The sequence below is a fragment of the Gymnodraco acuticeps genome, unplaced genomic scaffold (genome assembly GCF_902827175.1).
Source record: "Gymnodraco acuticeps unplaced genomic scaffold, fGymAcu1.1, whole genome shotgun sequence".
Classification (NCBI taxonomy): Eukaryota; Metazoa; Chordata; class Actinopteri; order Perciformes; family Bathydraconidae; genus Gymnodraco; species Gymnodraco acuticeps.
Window position 1 is genome coordinate 198,675 of NW_022992146.1, and position 20,476 is coordinate 219,150.

The window sequence follows — 20,476 nt, forward strand, 5'->3', positions numbered from 1 at the left end:
TGTGTGTGTGTGTGTGTGTGTGTGTGTGTGTGTGTGTGTGTGTGTGTGTGTGTGTGTGTGTGTGTGTGTGTGTGTGTGTGTGTGTGTGTGTGTGTGTGTGTGTGTGTGTGTGTGTGTGTGTGTGTGTGTGTGTGTGTGTCTGACTGTGTGTGTGTCTGACTGTGTGTGTGTGTGTCTGACTGTGTGTGTCTGACTGTGTGTGTGTGTGTGTGTGTGTCTGACTGTGTGTGTGTGTGGTGTGTTTGCCTGCTGTGCTTTTGTCTTCATTTCTGTCTCTCTGTGTGTGTTCTCTTTTAGAAGCAAAAGCTGCAAGCCTGCATGGAGCTATTGGGGGAAATCCTCAGCTACCATCAGAGCGTTTCAGCAGATATTCCCCGCAGCGCTCAGGTTCATCACAGGATGGCATACTCAAGCGTCTCTATACTCACCATCAAACTCCTGCAGACCATCCTCCCTCCTGAGAAGGTGTGTGGGCACCTATGAGCAAATCACAACATAGTGGAAACCACCTTTAGCGATCAAAAGACTGATTCAATTCAAAACCTTTATTTATCCAGGTAAAATCCCCTTGAGATCAATGATCTCTTTTTCAAGGGACACCTGCAGCTGATTAGCTATCAAAAGATTCATAACCACACACATGCTGTTTAAATAATCCGCTTACAGTGTTCATGTTGAGACTTAACATATAGTAATCATCCACACACAGTAATTATATATTTTTTCAACTTTATTGCCACGAAACTGTATTTTTCTTTCAAGCCTGATGTAAAATCTAGAAATGTACTGAAACTGGTGCAAAGCTGATAGCCTATAATCACTACTGAAATCACTGTTTTTGTAAAAAGCACAATACTATTTTAGGCTTTAGACGACAGTAACCTATAGTGTATATACAGTACTGTACTCTATATTACGTTGTATTTAATGTATACTTTGCAACGTCATTTTAAAAGCATTCGAAACAATCAGGCGATTCAGTAAAATCTTATGTGTGTTTCAGTTCTCAATATTAATGCCGTAAATATATAAATATGAATTAGACGGTAATCCTGAGGAGATATAATGAAAATATAAATATATTAATTTGTTTATATTATCAATTTGACTGTGACAGTCTCTACTGTACTTTCCCTTTTCATTTCTTTGTGATTCATTTACCTAAACTCCAGAGAAAGGTTTGTAATGAAGGTTTCTCCCCCTCACACAGGCTGGTGAACATCTCCCAGAAAGCACAGCAACCGCTATTTTCCACCTGTGCTTGGACACGTCGTTGGGGAGTTTATTACCCAGCATGCACCAGGCAGCGGTGGCCTACCTGGAGCAGGTGAACTCTGACAGCCACGACCTCTACAGGAGGGTGAGCCGCGCCGCCCTCTGGATGGAGTCCACCTGCAACTTCATGAAGGAAGCACAAGCTGAGGTGAGGCACTTATTTAGAGTCAACACAAGCAGCCCTGCAGGGAATATTTACACAGATAAACAACCTGCTTCCTTAAGGGAATACTTCACCCACATCTTTGGATATCAACCTCACCCCCTGTGCAACCTTGAATTGTTGAAGAAAACTTGGAACAAAGAATAAGAAACTGGGGGAAACTACATGAATTGAAGACGTGTGCTCACTACTATTCAAACATATTCAGTTTTGCTTAGGTGAGACGTTAAACAGTAAGGGTTGTGCGTAGTATTTAGAAGTAGTGAGCATACAACTGAATAAATATGACTTGAATTTTAGTGCACGATATATCATAGATTCTTAAAAACCAAATTTCAACAAGACTTTTCTCAATTTTTTACATTTTTGTTCTCCGTTGAGACAACTAGCAACCACAAGAGGATCTTTGGATATTAACTTCAATGTCTGTGCAACCTTGAATTGTAGAAGATTACTTGGAACAAATAATAAGAAACTGGGAAAAACTACATGAATTGAAGACGTGTGCTTACTACTTTCTAAACATATTCATTTCTGCTTCGGTGAAGTCTTAAAAACCTAATTTCATCAAGACTTTTCTCCATTTTCTAAATTGTTGTTTTCCGTTGAGACTAAAAACTAGCTTTTCTCCAAGAATTCAAATGATGATTGATAAACAACTGCTCATCGTAGGGATGAAGTATTGCTCTAAATCAAAAACCACTCTTGCACACATTCAGCTGTCACTAACCTGTTTAGCCCATCACTCATATGGGCGTTGTATATCTTCATCTTCTTCACTAATGTATTCATCTCCTCACAAAGGGAGAGAAGAACTGGTTGGAGTTGCTGGAGCTGGCAGACCAGGCGATAAACGGCCTCTCGCTGCACCAACACCTCCCCATCGTCAAGGAGTGTGTCCACATCTGCTCTCACCTGTACGTTCAAACCTCACAATGTGAAGAATCACAATCAGAACACCTTGATGAGCCCCACAGAGGGGGAATGTACTTTGTTACAGCATAAAAAGGGCCAAAGACAGCTTAATGTTACCTAAGAAACATGCGTAGAAAAGTATTAAAGATTACAAAAATTACAAAATACACATCCTGTAACAGTTCTGAAGATTTAGCAGCCAGGTATATATTGCACAGTTATTAACGGCATCTATATATATTGCACATAAGAGATAAGATAAGGATGTATTCATCCCGAAGGACATTGTTGTGCCAGAGTTACAACAATACAATAAACACAGCAGCATGATAGTGAAACTGTACACTAACAGTGCAGTAACAAGAGCAGTTAAATATCTACAGGAAACAAATCATTAATGTAAATATTACCAGTATTTAGTAGTGCAAAACTAACCGTAGTGGCAGATACGTAATTGGACGTTATCATAGCACATTATTAATAATAAAAATAATATTGCACATGTTATATATGTTGTGTTTTGTAATGATGGTAGTGATATTGATATTGCACATAGTGTTGGAAGTTCTCAGTTCCCTTTATTGAAGGGTCAAGAGTTAAAGAGTTTGATGGCCACTTTTCTTGATTATCATTTACCTCTGTTATGTATTTGTTTGTTTATTTGTTTGTTAATGTATCTGTTTATTTATTTGTTGTTTTATGTTTTTTATTAACAAATGTTAGTAATTGGGAGAAGGGGTGGATTAACCCTTAGATGCATAAGTGGGTCTTTTTTGACCCGGTGAGGTGGTTTTCTAAGAGTATCTTTGTAATAACATTTTTTTAATAATTTCATATTCCAGCTATTCCTCAAAAAACATGTTTTGGATATCACGCCATTCACATTTTAAATTTATATTTTAAGAAATTGTAGTTTTTGTATTTCTACCCCAAGCAAAAATGACCCGCATGCGTTTTCTATGGAATTTCGTTTTTTTTTTCAAAATGTAAAAGAAATGTTTAAAATTATAAATAGTGAAAAATTAAATATAAAATATTTCTAATGTGAACCAAAATATAATACTAAATATTATACAAGTGATTTCTCTTTACCAAAATGGCATAAAAACACATTATTCTAATATGGGTCCTTTTTGACCCACTTATGGACGAGTGTAGGGTCCAGTCACTCTAAGGGCATCGAAGGGTTAAATAAGTGTAAACTTCTTCCCACCCCTTTTCAGATGTGTAATTAAGTAGATTATTTGTTTATACATAATTTACAATCAGTAATATTTGTGTATATCAATTTGACACTGATTCATTTTGTATTGTACAATAATTATCATGTTACATTTTTGTATTATTGTTTTACTTATTCTAAATAAATCAATCAAATCAAATCAAAGAACTATTGCACATAGTTGGTTGGTATTTAACAACAAGGGGTGTTATAATCTGTGTGTGTGTGTGGGGGGGGGGTCTATAGGGGGTTATATAGTCACTGCAGGTGTATTTCATGCATGCTTTAACTCCTGTGGTTGTCCATCACTAGGTGGACGTTTGATGATCCCAGCCCCCTCCTCCAAAGAGAGAGCCAGAAACTCCTCCTGAAGCTTCTGTCTCATCCCTTACTGCCTGTCAGAGCGGAAACATACCAATGCACTCTACGCCTGGCCAAGGTCAGAACATCCATCTAACACGCACTTACATTCAGGTTCATGGATGAAATAACGGCCTCTAAAGCAGCTTGCTGGGGAACCCATATGTAAATAAGCCGATATATGAAGATGGATGAATGTGTGACAGCGAGCGATAAAAAAAACCCCCACTTGACATTTGAAATCAGACTTGCTTTTTTCGTTTTTTTTACTAACCACCATCTGGAGTACGCGGCTACGTTTTAAATTGAATTGGAACTGGAGAGGATGGCGATAATTTATGATGTGCTTTGGTGTGATTACATACACCCTTAGGACTGCCTCGGCATCCAGAATGTGGCACGAAAGGAAGTGGCGGCCTGCGGCGGACTCAACTTCCTTATCCACCACAGGGTGCTCTATGAAATCACTGCTTTCGGACTCCAGGATTCTGCAGAGAAGGTACGCAACACTCCTGTAACACCTGTAACACCTGTAACACCTGTAACACCTGTATCTCCACAGAAGCAATTAGACTTCTAGACCTCCTGGAGCATCTTGCTTCTGGCCACTTCTTATATAACAATATTCCTGCTATCCATAACCAACTACACCTGAGGTATACATTTACTTGATATGTGTACATTATAATTGGTCGCCTGTTGTATCCCCGTCTGTAAGCGTTGTCTGCCGTAAGCTGCCATAAATGGACTTTTTTTATCCAGTTTAAAGCCGGTTTGTACCGTACACTTTTAACATTTTTATGTTTTTTAACGCTATCTTTCAACGGGATAAAGGATTTCAGTCATCTCCCGTGAGAATCAAGCTGAGCAAATTGTAGCTATTAGCTCGCACATCACCCAATATCCTTTGTCTCATGAATAGTATTGGAAAACAAACACAGATTTTACTTTAGTAGTTTTACTGGTTTACTCAGACTTTTACTGCGGATAATTATGCTCCTGATAAATACCTCCTAAACTATGAACAAGCCGAGTGCATTGACAACTCCCATGATCCCATGCTACTTCCCAACGCCACCAAAATCCATCTGTTATTAGATTGAGACCCCTAGTGGCAGAACATTACATTCATTCAATGTGTTGGGTCAAGGTTGAACCAAATGCATCTAATCAAACACAAGTACTCAATAGATTTCCATGTTCTTTTTAAAAGTACATGACTTTAAGCTCATGATAAAGCGTCAGGGATGACCGGGGTGTCATGTAGTTTAAACGTCTGTCACTTTCATTACTCGCTGGTAAATGTTTTGTCAGCAGTGTCATTGTGAATTCAGCAGTTTACCTGTGATCTATAGGTGAACGTCGCCGCCAAGGATATCCTGCTATTCGTGCTGAAAGGACGATTGATGATGACAGCATCCACCTGGGACAGATTCAACGAGGCACTTCACCCGGTCATGCCCGTGTTACAGGTGCCGTGCTCTCCTTAGATGTTGTATTTGTAGGTTTGGCGCTTATTATATTTCTCGAGCTGCAGGAAGTGTTACATGTTCTCCACAAAACAACGATGATCAAAAGTTCACTTTTAGCCACAAAGGCGGCATATTGAGCTGCCAGTGTAGTTATTCCCTCATTTACATATTCTGTGTTGTATTGTTTTCCTTTTTGGGTGGGGAACAAATCTTTTATTAATTGCATAACAGTTTCAGGCAACAGAGAGCCTGGAAACACTTCATGAATATACATGAGAGTTTCACTACGCTGTCAAGTGTGATTCAATTCAAGGAGGCCATTCAGAGATGGGCTGCCACGTCAACGGGCGACGGAATGAAACCAGCCATAATCAAAGCGATGCATATTTTATTTACTGTTGGGCTGCTTAGCCGGAATTCCCCATTGTTTGGTGCATTGTCTGCCAAAGCTTTCTGAGAATTGACTGTGTGTGTGTGCGTGTCAGGGCTATGCCGGCACTGAAGACTCGCTGGGAAACTGTGTCCTGCTGATAAGTGACATGTCGGACGTCTTTCCAAGCAAAGCCAAGCTGAAAGCAGCGCTGCGACTCCTTTTCACTAAACAACCCACGTGAGTCTGGGCTCCTTTGTTGTTTATTTGTGTCTCTCTGGGTTTATTTGAAACAGGGATGTGATGATATGCCTCTTCTGCATGTTTGACGTCGTAGGGTTTTTTTTATGCACCAGATGAACTCCTGGAGGTCTTAATATTCTGCGTTACAACACGTAAAGTAATGGACATATTACCACCGTCTGTCCCTGTCTGCTCATGTTCTTATCAAGTCATTTCGGTTCTTTGTGAGGCCTCAAACGTCCAGTCCCAGCCTATGAATACTGATTGAGATTGAAATGAACCCTGACCGGGAGACAAGTCCTGGTCAATTCTTGCAAAAGCACTTAATTTGCCCTGCCTCATGTTCTTCCATTTGGATGTTGTGTCCAAAAACCCCTCAAAGGAAGGTTACATGTTCAACCCAATGCAGACAAAAGGCTCTTGAATAGAGCTGTGCTTTTAATCTGTCTGTTTTAAAACAGTAGGGTTTTTGAATTCATTATTTAACTCCCAAGTTTGACATAATGTCTGCTCATTATTTAACAGTGTGAGAATAGCAGCAGTGCAACAAATCCTGCCCCACTTAAGCAGCCATGATGATGCTGATGCAGCCAGACCAGAGCTGGACCAATCAGTGATCTCCTCTCTGCCGAACCTCTTCTGCCTCCGACAGCCTGCAGACGTCTCGCTGGACACCTGCAACAAGTCTGTCCTCAAGGTATACAAGCATGAACACACACAGACTAACATATACACTTCTCCACAGGAAGATACAGTATGGGCTTACCTAATGTTTTCAAAGTCAACTTTATCGTCAATCTTTCAGTTTGTGTGTACAGAGAGATCGAAATACCGTTTCTCACAATCCCGAATACAATAACAAAGATATATACAAATATGTATATACCTATATACACACAATCAAAAGACACATTTATACACATGCACACATTTAGACCTAAATAAAAGCACAACAATCAATATATAGAAAATAACAGTCACTTCAATAACTCTGAGAAATGTGCATTAGTGCCAGACTAATTAGAGCTGCAACTAAAGACTTTTCATGATTGATTCAACTGCTGATTATTTTCTGGTCGATTCATCGTTTGGAGTCTGACATTTTAGAATATATTGAAACACATCCATGTAGTTTCTCAAAATGCAAAGTGATATCTTTCTTTGTCAGTCCAAAACCCACACAAATATTCACTTTAACATTAAGCAGTACATCTTTATAGTTGAGCCCTTAAAACACAATTTTCTGAAGTTTTTAGTCGATCAATTTCTTTAACGATTGATCAATATTATGAAAATAGTCATTCAATCTTTTTTGGTATACTTTTCCAACCCCTAGAAGTGTTTGTTTGTGGCTAGGTGGAGTCGGTGGAGAAGCTGTTTTGGTTTATAACATTTTAAAATATATTGTAAAATATCCATCCTAGTTTCTCAAAATCCAGAAACCTCACCTCAAAAACCCCAAAATATTCACTTTAATACTAAATAAAACTGATTAAAGCAGTACATCTTTATATTTGAGCCCTAAAAACACACTTTCCTGATGTTTTTGCCAATTCCTTTAACGATCGATCGAATATTATTCTACTATTCACTGCATCCCCTAAAAGTGTTTTTTGGTGGCTAGGTGGAGTCGGTGGAGAAGCTGTTTGGTATCCTGTCCTCGGACACTGTTGACATCTCTCTGAAAAGATCGGCAGGGGAGCAACTGTCTGTCGTGCTGCAAGGTGAGATATCTGTGAAGAATGCTGTCTTTAATGTACAGTATTGTTTAAACACATTTACAAGCTAACTTTTAAACTTGCATGTCTACCACTGTAGACTTATGACACTTATGACTCAGGGATAGTGTAAAAGTAGGCAATTCACATCCTGATTCTCGCTGATTTGAGGATATCAGGTTTGATAATGTGTACGTTTTAAAATGCCTAAACAGATTTCTAGATATCATTTTATGGACTTGATAAAAACAACTCTTAAAGGTTGTGAAATAAGTGAGAACTCTGCTTGTGAAATGTATTTTTGCAACAAATGCCGCAGAGTGTCTTCCCTCCCACCACCATATGTCTTAGGAGGAGCAGAAAAAGCACAGTGTATGATTATGCAAATGCTTTCTGTGGGTATTGTAAGGCAAACTTACTGCAATGGAGAGTCAGGACTCAGAGACACGAGGAGAGTTGGAGCTTTGATGTCAAACACTGGTAGTTTATTACAAGTCAACGGCCGGAGAATTCATATCACAAGTCACAGCAGCAAAAGGTTCTGACTGCACGGGTGGGTTGTCATGTCAATTCTGCCCAGCCTATCTCTCGATAGACCTTTTAACTAGTTTACAGAGAGTTAATGAGCATATTGGGGGAGGCGTAAACATCTGTGGAGCTAGAGGAGATTATCCCCCAACTAGAAATACTCAATCACTTGTCAGTGGTGTTTAGAAGCCAGCGTTCCCACAGCCGTAAACCATTTTGTGACCGAGAGTTGAACTGGTTTATCAAGATAGCTGGAGCCTCCCATTCCTTAAGAGAGATAACAGAGCCAGGGTTTGGTCGTAAAACGTCAACAGGCAATAAGGTTAAATATCTTAGGAGTAAGGAAGAATTATTATTTGACACTTAGGAAGAGAGAAGAAATATTCTCTAACAGATATATTGAATGTTCTGCTTGCTTCCCTGCAGACACAACAATGCACCCAGTGCTGAAGAATCTGGGAATAACAGACAAAGTCATTTCTTTCATTGTGGGGAGTGTAAACGGCAACAAGGTAAAACAACAACACAATCTGTGATAGAGTTTCTGTTGAAGCCAATTGAAGGAAAGCCTGTATCTCATGAGATGCTCTTCCATGTCCTTGTTTGAGGTGTTGTAAAGTCAGTGTAAAGTCAACTAATCAAGACACATCTAATCACAATAATACTGATCAACACGGACCCCACAAGTTAACCTACTGTTGAACACATTCACACACAAACTAGCCACTAGCGAGAGGCGTCTGTTCACCCAACAGAGCCTCCAGAGTGATCGTCAGTCACAGGCTTTGTAGTCATCTCCAGCAGGTGCGCGCCGGCTGTGCGCTGCGATTGGAGTGCGTCGGGCCCGGCGTGCTCCAATCACAATCTTCAGGGGGCGGACCAGGAGATGGCAGCCAATGACGTCAGGGCAACCGCACAGCTCATTTGCATATAACACAGATTAACACAATCAAGAGGACCAGAGGCCTGTACTACGAAGCTGGTTCAACCTAACCTGGATATGTTTGAGTTAGCCGGTTGGCCTAATCCAAAACATACGCGCTCTCGCTAAACTGTACTACGATGCGGGTTATCAAGTGGATCGCTCAAGCCAGCCGTGTCCTATCTAGTTAGGTGTTCACATGAAAGGGGTGGTATCTGGAGCATTCGACCAATCACAGACATGGAGAAGCATACTGACAGTGCAGCGTCATACTTCCTGAATGAAAAGTGAACTCTAATATTAGACATATGAAGAAGTTACACTTTAAACATCCATGACTTAAACACTTTATCCAGGATCAAAGCCACAGAGCTGCACCTGCAAGGTGAACACAGCTGGTAACAGAACAAGTGTTTGAATGCGTACATTAACAGGTTTATGATATCACTGCCCGTCTAAGACACGATCTGACTTTAATTACATTTGTCTCGAGTGTTTCGTCAACTTAATGTGTTGCTTAAAATAATACTTCTGCATACAGTCTGAGCTCAGCTGACTCAGATAAGAAAATATATGATTCATTATGAAGTGATATGCCGCGGACTGTACTTAATGTTACTCTGATCCGGTTACTTATGTTGTGGCAGATATTTAAGTAAGCTTTCTTAACACTAATGTTATAATAGTCAGATTGCTCTGAAGATGGAGGTGATATTCTATTAATGTTCACGTTCACACAGTCGGTGATTTTTGCCGGCCGTCTTTCCTGCAACGGCAGCTTTTCTGTATTTCCTTTCTCCTGTAATATGACTTGATCGCTTTAAACTCCGCACACTGAGCTCTGATTGGTCAGCAGGCAGTGCTTTCACTGAGTTGAGCTCTTAGCCTGCAACCTAACCTGCTCCCGACCAGGTTAGCCGCACAGCATAAGTTACCATGGAGATCTAGCCTGCTAAAAAGAGAACCAGCTTCGTAGGACCGGAAACCCTGAGTTTTCCCTGAAGTTAGCCGCTAAGCGAAAATCCTGCTTCGTAGTACACCCCCAGGAAGGCAGCAGCCGTAACTTGCATGCATGATGAAGGATGAAGTGGCCTGCTTTAATAGTATCAGACAGAAGGGATGTTTGCCCTGTAGTTACTGCTGATCATTCGCAGGCCTTGAATCAGAGGTCGCTAACAGCTAATCGTGCTGCATGTGTGTTTACATGGAGGGTAAAAGTGAAGGAAACAGGGCCACTTGTCTCACATAACAAGTGTTGATGTCTGCAGGTCCTGTTTGTCCCTCCATCGCCTGAAACAATCAGGGACGTTTATTTAGCTTATGGGAAGTTGGCATGGGCGATGAAAATGTCATGTCACCGTTAAGAAAACTTACCAGGAGTAATTATCCCATTTATTAGCAAAGTAATGCTTAATTGATGAAGATTATTTATCAGTAATTTATTGATTTTAGGAGCTAAATATATACATTTTGTTTGCATTTTCACATTTAAATCAACAGAGCACTGGTTTTACTTTTATGTTGTGCCACATTCCTTCTTATGTTCACATCTTTGCATCAAAATAAGACTCAAAATAAGGTTATTTCCATGTGATTCAATGCTTTTTAGTTTTGCCTGTCTGCTTTTTTCCCCCCCATTATTGCATAAAAGATAGAACACATAGTTAACAGAGAACAGGCTTTTTTTGGTGGAAAACAATATTAAAGATCTCCTGCACACAAAAAACAGAAAATGTCTTTCTTTCATGATAATTCCTATGTTTTTAATTCTCAACCATGACCCTGTGCCTCTGAGCAGGAGTAGACGGAGAGGGAGAATATGTTAAATTAAACAGTGTGTGTGTGTGTGTTCTTCCTCAGAGCGCAGACTGCCTGCTGGAGCCATGTGTGTGTATCCTGAGGAAGTTGGTGTACGCTGATCCGTCCCTGAGACACAGCCTGGCTCAGCGCAGCCTCCTGCTGCTCACACTGGTCAGGGGTACGTTCACAACACAACATCTTAAAGGTCCCCTATTATACTGTTCTTCATCAATATATCACAGGTCTCAGATATATATAGAGCCTGTCTCTGATTGGCTGAAACACCAAACAGATCATTGCAGCATTACCCATAATCCCCTCTGTTTCAGCCCTGTTTCCAAAGTGCTGATTCTCTGTCTGTTATTTTAGATGAAAATAAGGAGCCCCTCCCCACGCCCCTCTGAGAGACATTTGGTTACAAAGAACTCAATGGTGCTCTAGGAGGAGATTCAGGTGATAAGGGGGGGGGTTACCTTGGTTGCTGATTGGCTAATGGTTACACGAGACAAAACATCGTTATGACATCATAAAGTGGCCAAAATCTGATCAGCTCATTTTCAGACAGGTGTTTATAGAAATGGATCAAAAAGAGAGAGAATCTTTGTTCCTGAAACTTTCAGAGTCTCTTTCCACAGAGGGGACACATGTTGATGTAGAAGAGACATGAAGAAGAGGGGACACATGTTGATGTAGAAGAGACATGAAGAAGAGGGGACACATGTTGATGTAGAAGAGACATGAAGAAGAGGGGACACATGTTGATGTAGAAGAGACATGAAGAAGAGGGGACACATGTTGATGTAGAAGAGACATGAAGAAGAGGGGACACATGTTGATGTAGAAGAGACATGAAGAAGAGAGGACACATGTTGATGTAGAAGAGACATTAAGAAGAGACATGCAGAAGAGAGGGACACATGTTGATGTAGAAGAGACATGAAAGAAGAGGGGACACATGTTGATGTAGAAGAGACATGAAGAAGAGGGGACACATGTTGATGTAGAAGAGACATGAGAAGAGGGGACACATGTTGATGTAGAAGAGACATGAAGAAGAGGGGACACATGTTGATGTAGAAGAGACATGAAGAAGAGGGGACACATGTTGAATGTAGAGAGACATGAAGAAGAGGGGGACACATGTTGATGTAGAAGAGACACGAAGAAGAGGGGACACCAGTGTTGATGTAGAAGAGACACGAAGAAGAGGGGACACATGTTGATGTAGAAGAGACACGAAGAAAGAGGGGGACACATGTTGATGTAGAAGAGACACGAAGAAGATGATGTTGATGTGAAGAACACGAAGAAGAGGGGACACATGTTGATGTAGAAGAGACATGAAGAAGAGGGGACACATGTTGAATGTAGAAGAGACATGAAGAAGATGGGGACACATGTTGATGTAGAAGAGACGTGAAGAAGAGGGGACACATGTTGATGTAAGAAGAGACATGGAGAAGAGGGGACACATGTTGATGTAGAAGAGACATGAAGAAGAGGGGACACATGTTGATGTAGAAGAGACATGAAGAAGAGGGGACACATGTTGATGTAGAAGAGACATGAAGAAGAGGGGACACATGTTGATGGTGGAAGAGACATGAGGAAGAGGGGACACATGTTGATGTAGAAGAGACCATGAAGAAGAGGGGACACATGTTGAATGTAGAAGAGACATGAAGAGAGGGGACACATGTTGATGTAGAAGAGACATGAGGAAGAGGGGACACATGTTGATGTAGAAGAGACATGAAGAAGAGGGACACATGTTGATGTAGAGGAGACATGAAGAAGAGGGGACACATGTTTGATGTAGAAGAGACATGAAGAAGAGGGGACACATGTTGATGTAGAAGAGACATGAGGAAGAGGGGACACATGTTGATGTAGAAGAGACATGAAGAAGAGGGGACACATGTTGATGTAGAAGAGACATGAAGAAGAGGGGACACATGTTGATGTAGAAGAGACATGAAGAAGAGGGGACACATGTTGATGTGGAAGAGACATGAGGAAGAGGGGACACATGTTGATGTAGAAGAGACATGAAGAAGGGACACATGTTGATGTAGAAGAGACATGAAGAAGAGGGGACACATGTTGATGTAGAAGAGACATGAAGAAGAGGGGACACATGTTGATGTAGAAGAGACATGAAGAAGAGGGGACACATGTTGATGTAGAAGAGACATGAAGAAGAGGATTTTGCATAATAAATGACCATTAAAAGAAGCTTTAAACGTTATGTTGTTGAGCGCAGGGGGGCTCATTCTCAGAAAAAAAAAACATGGCCATCATCCATTGATACATAGCATTTAGCCATGGTGTCACACTGCAGTAAGTGGGATGTTAGCACGATGCAACAGTTTGATAATTAAAAGGTAATATCATGTAATTAATTTGTAAATAGTCTATTGTTTTCATTGCATTAAGTGTGTCCAGGTAACTTCATTAAACATCATTTATACAATTCTACCCTGAAACAAATACAATAATTACCTCTTTATTATAAAGTTATTTTCAAGTGCTACCTAGGAGACATTTCTTTTGTATTATAACATCGTGATTTTATTTTTGTATATTGTATGTTCATATTCTGTTTGAGACAGAGCAATATGTGCCAGTTTTTATACATAACAAACTCCTTGAAGTATTTGTAACTCTAATGGTATTCAAAATGTTATTATATATAAATTATTTAAACTGTTTTTGTTATTCAAATTGTCTATTTCATGTCTTAATTACAGCATCGTTGATATTAAAGGAGAACAAAGGCAATGGGAATGAGATTTCTGTCCTGATGAGTTTACTGCTATTTGATGAGATTGCCAGCATGGAAACATGGTGAGTTTATGTTTTATCTCACGGAGCCTTAATGCCTCTCAAATGAAAATATGCATCCATTAAATGTTGTTTTTTGTGTCGTATCAGGTCGGACAACACGGATGTGACGCTCACACCGTTCTCCCTTCCTCTGTCGGTAATACGCAGGTAAAGTTTATTGTAGTAAATGTATCGTTAAGTCTCATTTAAGTATAAAATAATAATAACAAAGCTTTATTTATATAGCACTTTAAATACAACACATGCAGCTCAAAGTGCAAAATGACAAAAGTTAAAAATACACAAGAAATTCCCCTCAGATTATTTGTTAAGAACTTTAAAAGGTCCATGCAGCAAAATATAACATGTGATCAGGTTGAGAGACACAAGGAGGTCAAAGGTATGATAATATAAATAATAGTTTCTCTCCGACAGACACAAGACAACTGAGTCGATGCAACAATATCAAATATAAAACCCCATAAAACAAAGTGAACATATCGGTACAACAGAAATACAAATATAATAGTAATACAAATGCCATCATTCTAATAAAGGTTAAACAACTTATACAGACAGATAACTTCCGTCTCTGGTTTGATTTCCCCGCGGTTCGAATTCACGTCTTGCTACTCATTTTTCACTTCCTTAGAACAGACAGAACCACTCTTCGACCATTGCTAGGATTTGTATACTAAATTTGGAATTACCATTCATGCAACTTTCAACCCATCTGGCATGTTGATGTAGAAGAGACATGAAGAAGAGGGGACACATGTTGATGTAGAAGAGACATGAAGAAGAGGGGACACATGTTGATGTAGAAGAGACATGAAGAAGAGGGGACACATGTTGATGTAGAAGAGACATGAGGAAGAGGGGACACATGTTGATGTAGAAGAGACATGAGGAAGAGGGGACACATGTTGATGAAGAAGAGACATGAAGAAGAGGGGACACATGTTGATGATGAAGAAGAGACATGAAGAAGAGGGGGACACATGTTGATGAAGAAGAGACATGAAGAAGAGGGGACAACATGTTGATGTAGAAGAGACATGAAGAAGAGGGACACATGTTGATGTAGAAGAGACATGAAGAAGAGGGGACACATTTGATGTAGAAGAGACATGAAGAAGAGGGGACACATGTTGATGAAGAAGAGACATAAAGAAGAGGGGACAACATGTTGATGTAGAAGAGACATGAAGAAGAGGGGACACATGTTGATGTAGAAGAGACATGAAGAAGAGGGGACACGTGTTGATGTAGAAGAGACATGAAGAAGAGGGGACACATGTTGATGTAGAAGAGACATGGAGAAGAGGGGGACACATGTTGATGTAGAAGAGACATGAAGAAGAGGGGACACATGTTGATGTAGAAGAGACATGAAGAAGAGGGGACACATGTTGATGTAGAATAGACATGAAGAAGAGGGGACACATGTTGATGAAGAAGAGAGACATGAAGAAGAGAGGGACACATGTTGATGTAGAAGAGACATGAAGAAGAGAGGACACATGTTGATGTAGAAGAGACTGAAGAAGAGGGACACCGTGTTGATGTAGAAGAGACATGAAGAAGAGGGGACACATGTTGATGTAGAAGAACATGAATAAGAGGGGACACGATGTTGATGTAGAAGAGACATGAAGAAGAGGGGACACGTGTTGATGTAGAAAGAGACAATGAAGAAGAGGGGACACATGGTATGTAGAAAGAGACATGAAGAAGAGGGGCAACATGTTATGTAGAAGAACTGAAGAAGAGGGGACACATGTTGATGTAGAAGAGACATGGAGAAGAGGGGACACATGTTGATGTAGAAGAGACATGAGAAGAGAGGACACATGTTGATGTAGAAGAGACATGAAGAAGAGGGGACACATGTTGATGTAGAAGAGACATGAAGAAGAGGGGACACATGGTTGATGTAGAAGAGACATGAAAGAAGAGGGGACACATGTTTATGAAGAAGAGACATGAAGAAGAGGGGACACATGTTGATGTAGAAGAGACATGAAGAAGAGGGGACACATGTTGATGTAGAAGAGACATGAAGAAGAGGGGACACATGTTGATGTAGAAGAGACATGAAGAAGAGGGGACAATGGTGTCAATGCATAAAACCACTAATGAGTAAACATGGGGCCGCCTTGAGGGGGTTTCCCGACATGTCGTTGCAGTAAATGAAAGGGTGTTTCATGTTGTCGTTGCTGTGGACCTTCTTTGGGGGCCCCCTTCAGGTCCGGGGCCCCAAGCAGTTGCCTGTCTTACCTGTTGGCAAGGAGCGCCCCGGCTTCTTGTTCATAATCTGCTAGAAAAGCTCTATAAAATATGCAATAATAAAGATTAGTGCTAACAGGGACGTGCACAGATATTTGGAGGGGCTATTGCTCTAAACTGGAAAAAGGGCCTCCCCCGCGAAAAAGAATATAAGACTAAAACGATAATTACATTAACTAATTTGAACTGTAATTCACATCATCATCTCATAACAAACTAAGCTAACAACTACTTGCATTCGGTGACTTGATTTTTAAAATGAAAACCAGGGACATTTTGTTTTGCGGTCCATATCTCATTAAAATATCTAATGTTAGAAACTACTAAAGACAAAATGGGGACAATCAATGTAGTTTGACCATTGCAGACATACTGATAAAATAGGGCTTCTATAATTACCTTAAATAAACTCACTAATTAATTAAACCAGTTCAACACACATTATTCTTATCATTCTTTATGAGCGCAGTGACGGTAAGGTATTACTTGATAACAGAGATGGTCAAATTAAAGTAGAGACATGGCAGACATCCTACAAGGAAGCGGGCAGTGAAGTGTTCTCTGAGAGAGGGCGATCAAGAGAAGAGAGCGAGCGGCCCCGTCGAGGGAGTTTACCATGCGGGCAATTACATGTAAGAAGAAGAAGAAGAAGTAGAAGAATGAAGCTGGTGTGTTTCCCGCAGCGAGACACTACAATACTAATTGTGGGCTTATCATGGTGATTCGACCACAACAGAAAGAAAAAAAAACCTCTCGCTCTCTCCAGAGGGGCAGGTCAGCCAAAAAGGGGAAACGGGCCGTTGCCCGGGCAACAGTAGCCCGTACCTGTGCACGTCCCTGGTGCTAATGATGGAATATAGGTATTAAAAGCTGCTAATGTCAGAATCAAAAATATTTTATTTGTCGCACAATTTACACCGTTACAACAGCAAAGGCACAGTGCAAACAACGACGTTAAATAAGAAAGAAATAAGTACGTAAGTGAACATATACAAGTTGTGAAATAGCACCCAGTAATAAGGAATAATACATCTTGGTATCCGTATTGCAGGTAAGAGTGATTTTTACACCATTTCTGACCCTTACGACCTAAATGTCCTTTTGAGTGTATAAAGTGTATTTTCTGTTGCATGTGTTCAGATCTAGTAATCAGTAGCTTGTGCTAGATTCTGTCCTTTCCGCTGAAATAGATTTTATACATTACAAACGGCTTTAAGTATTTGTAACTCTAATGCAATTCAAAATGTTATTATATATACAAAGTCAAGTCAAAGTCAACTTTATTGTCAATCTGTCAGTTTGTGTGTACGACAGAGAGATCGAAATACCGTTTCCCACAATCCCGAATACAAAAATACAAATATATATTAAAATATGTATATACACAATCAACAGACACATGTGCACACATTAAGATAAAAACACAACAATCAATATATACAAACACCTTAAGTATTTGTAACTCTAATGCAATTCAAACTTCAGGGTGTGTTTGTTCTTTAAACTGTTCTTAATTACTTTTAGACTTTTTTGACTTTATAAAATAACAACACTTTAATTTAAACTTCTATTATTGTTCATTTCTTACCAAACAGGTTGTTTTTGTGTGGAATTTCCTCCACAAAGTTTTCTGTAAATGTGACTTTCCCTTTCCTCTCATCAACGACCCTAAGTGTTAGAAAAATCAACAACTTTCTCTTAAACACACTTTGTTTTAACATATTTATCTACATTGAATTGAAATAAGTGGAAGTAGAATAAGTCATAAGCTGTTGTAAATCTTTTTTGGGGGAAAAACTCTGATATTGGAAGAGAGTATTTTCCCAACACTAAGCTATATAAATTCACCCAAATTTCCCCCCAGGTACAACATCCCGTTCCAGGCGGGATCTCATCACGCTGTCAGCCCGTTTTGCTGCGTCCTCCCTCCCCTTTATCGACCTCCTGACCTTCCCCCCCGCACGCCTCGCCCTACAGCTGGCCTGGAACACCGCATGGCATTCTGGGATAGATAACCTCCTGGAGAAGCTGCATGGCGTCTCTACGGATGATACTGAGTAAGAATCATCTTACTTTTGAGCAACAGAGGTGGGAAGTAGTGGAGTACAAATACTTCGTTACTGTACTTAAGTACATTTACTTTACTCCACTACTTATTTTTCTGACGACTTTTCACTTAGACTTCTTACATGTTGAACACAAATACCTGTACTTTCTACTTCTTACACTTTGAACCCAAATACCTGTACTTTCTACTTCTTACATGTTGAACTCAAATACCTGTACTTTCTACTTCTTACATGTTGAACTCAAATACCTGTACTTTCTACTTCTTACACTTTGAACCCAAATACCTGTACTTTCTACTTCTTACATGTTGAACCCAAATACCTGTACTTTCTACTTCTTACATGTTGAACACAAATACCTGTACTTTCTACTTCTTACATGTTGAATACAAATACCTGTACTTCTACTTCTTACATGTTGAACTCAAATACCTGTACTTTCTACTTCTTACATGTTGAACTCAAATACCTGTACTTTCTACTTCTTACATGTTGAACTCAAATACCTGTACTTTCTACTTCTTACATGTTGAACTCAAATACCTGTACTTTCTACTTCTCACATGTTGAACACAAATACCTGTACTTTCTACTTCTTACATGTTGAACTCAAATACCTGTACTTTCTACTTCTCACATGTTGAACTCAAATACCTGTACTTTCTACTTCTTACATGTTGAACTCAAATACCTGTACTTTCTACTTCTTACATGTTGAACACAAATACCTGTACTTTCTACTTCTTACATGTTGAACACAAATACCTGTACTTTCTACTTCTTACATGTTGAACCCAAATACCTGTACTTTCTACTTCTTACATGTTGAACTCAAATACCTGTACTTTCTACTTCTTACATGTTGAACACAAATACCTGTACTTTCTACTTCTTACATGTTGAACACAAATACCTGTACTTTCTACTTCTCACATGTTGAACACAAATACCTGTACTTTCTACTTCTTACATGTTGAACCCAAATACCTGTACTTTCTACTTCTTACATGTTGAACTCAAATACCTGTACTTTCTACTTCTTACATGTTGAACTCAAATACTTGTACTTTCTACTTCTCTCATTTTCCAAACAGCTGGTTCCTTTAGTCTGAATGTGTGTTTGATGCGTGATCATTATTCTTTAGAGTCATTGCGTGCCTATTGATTTGAACACGATCCGTGTATCCATCATTTCCTGGTCTTCTCTAAAGAAGAGGGACCAATGGAAACGTTGTCATGTTGCCGTTGTTCAGCATGGAAACATTCATTAGCTAACAATGACATTATTGTTCTATTAATATAAAGGGAGGTCAGGTACTCTTTAAAGCAGCTGCTAGTTATGGGTACTTTTTACTGAAGTACATTTCAAAGCCTCTTTACTTTGACTTGAGTAAAGAAGTTTAGTCAGTACTTCTACTTTCACCAGAGTATTTTTAAACACGAGTATCTGTACTTCTACTTCAGTAAAGGATGTGTGTACTTTTGCCATCTGGTAAGCAGTGAAAGTCTTATATGATGAGAGATGATTGGAGACAGAGAGGGAACATTGTTTCTGCATCAAGAGAACATGGTGTGAAACTGAACAGAATACTAAGTCCAAAGCAGGGAAAGTAAAATCACTTTTAAATAACGCTCTCCGTCTCTCGGAGAGAATTGCAGGAAAGAATTAGTTTCAGCATCTTGGCTTTCGTCTGTCTTCATTTACCTCTAATGTGACCGAACTCAAAAATATGGCAATGTCTCTCACACTGTTTTTAACCAGCTTAATTACAGGAAAGACTTTTAAGGCACACCAAAGATGCATCAATCTACTAACTTTCGTACCGTGCGAAATTGGTCAGAGAATATTGAGAATATCTTCCTTTTTCTCTCCGTGCACAAGTCCCTATCTCTTTTGATATTATTACTAAAGTTTTTCACCTTGTTTTGACAGTTTCCTCGAGTATGTCTTGTCGATTCCTCTGCTGCTGTTTGGATGACTCGTAAATGTCTCCTCCCTCTAGATTGGTGATCAAATGTGTTTGTTAATGCGGTCATGAGTATGCCGAGGACGCTACTTCTGCAACACAGTTGTCAATACATCAATATTTACTGAGGCACCTTTATTATCTCTAGCTGTAACTCAAAAATCAGATCAGATATTATTACTTAAAATGATAGATCATTGACTTTGGAAATGCATTAATTACATGTTTAACATAATATGCATTTAATTAAACTGAAACATATTTAAATTAACACAAACAAAATGTAATAAATTAAATAAGAATAATTATATTATAGTGCATTGCTACAGCCTACTGA

General features: G+C 39.5%; 1 protein-coding gene across 1 annotated transcript in view; it reads left to right on the top strand.

Moving 5' to 3' along the window:
• rttn (rotatin) overlaps positions 1-20,476 on the top strand; it is a gene marked incomplete at its 3' end in the record, with an annotated part of 47,719 nt that overhangs the window by 15,070 nt on the left and 12,173 nt on the right. The window contains 15 exon segments of the mRNA XM_034203921.1: positions 298-465; positions 1,211-1,423; positions 2,243-2,355; positions 3,888-4,014; positions 4,309-4,434; positions 5,291-5,407; positions 5,893-6,017; positions 6,546-6,717; positions 7,645-7,744; positions 8,693-8,778; positions 11,049-11,166; positions 13,739-13,835; positions 13,923-13,982; positions 17,968-18,030; positions 18,032-18,160. Of these exon segments, the coding sequence (XP_034059812.1) occupies positions 298-465; positions 1,211-1,423; positions 2,243-2,355; positions 3,888-4,014; positions 4,309-4,434; positions 5,291-5,407; positions 5,893-6,017; positions 6,546-6,717; positions 7,645-7,744; positions 8,693-8,778; positions 11,049-11,166; positions 13,739-13,835; positions 13,923-13,982; positions 17,968-18,030; positions 18,032-18,160 (1,814 nt within the window).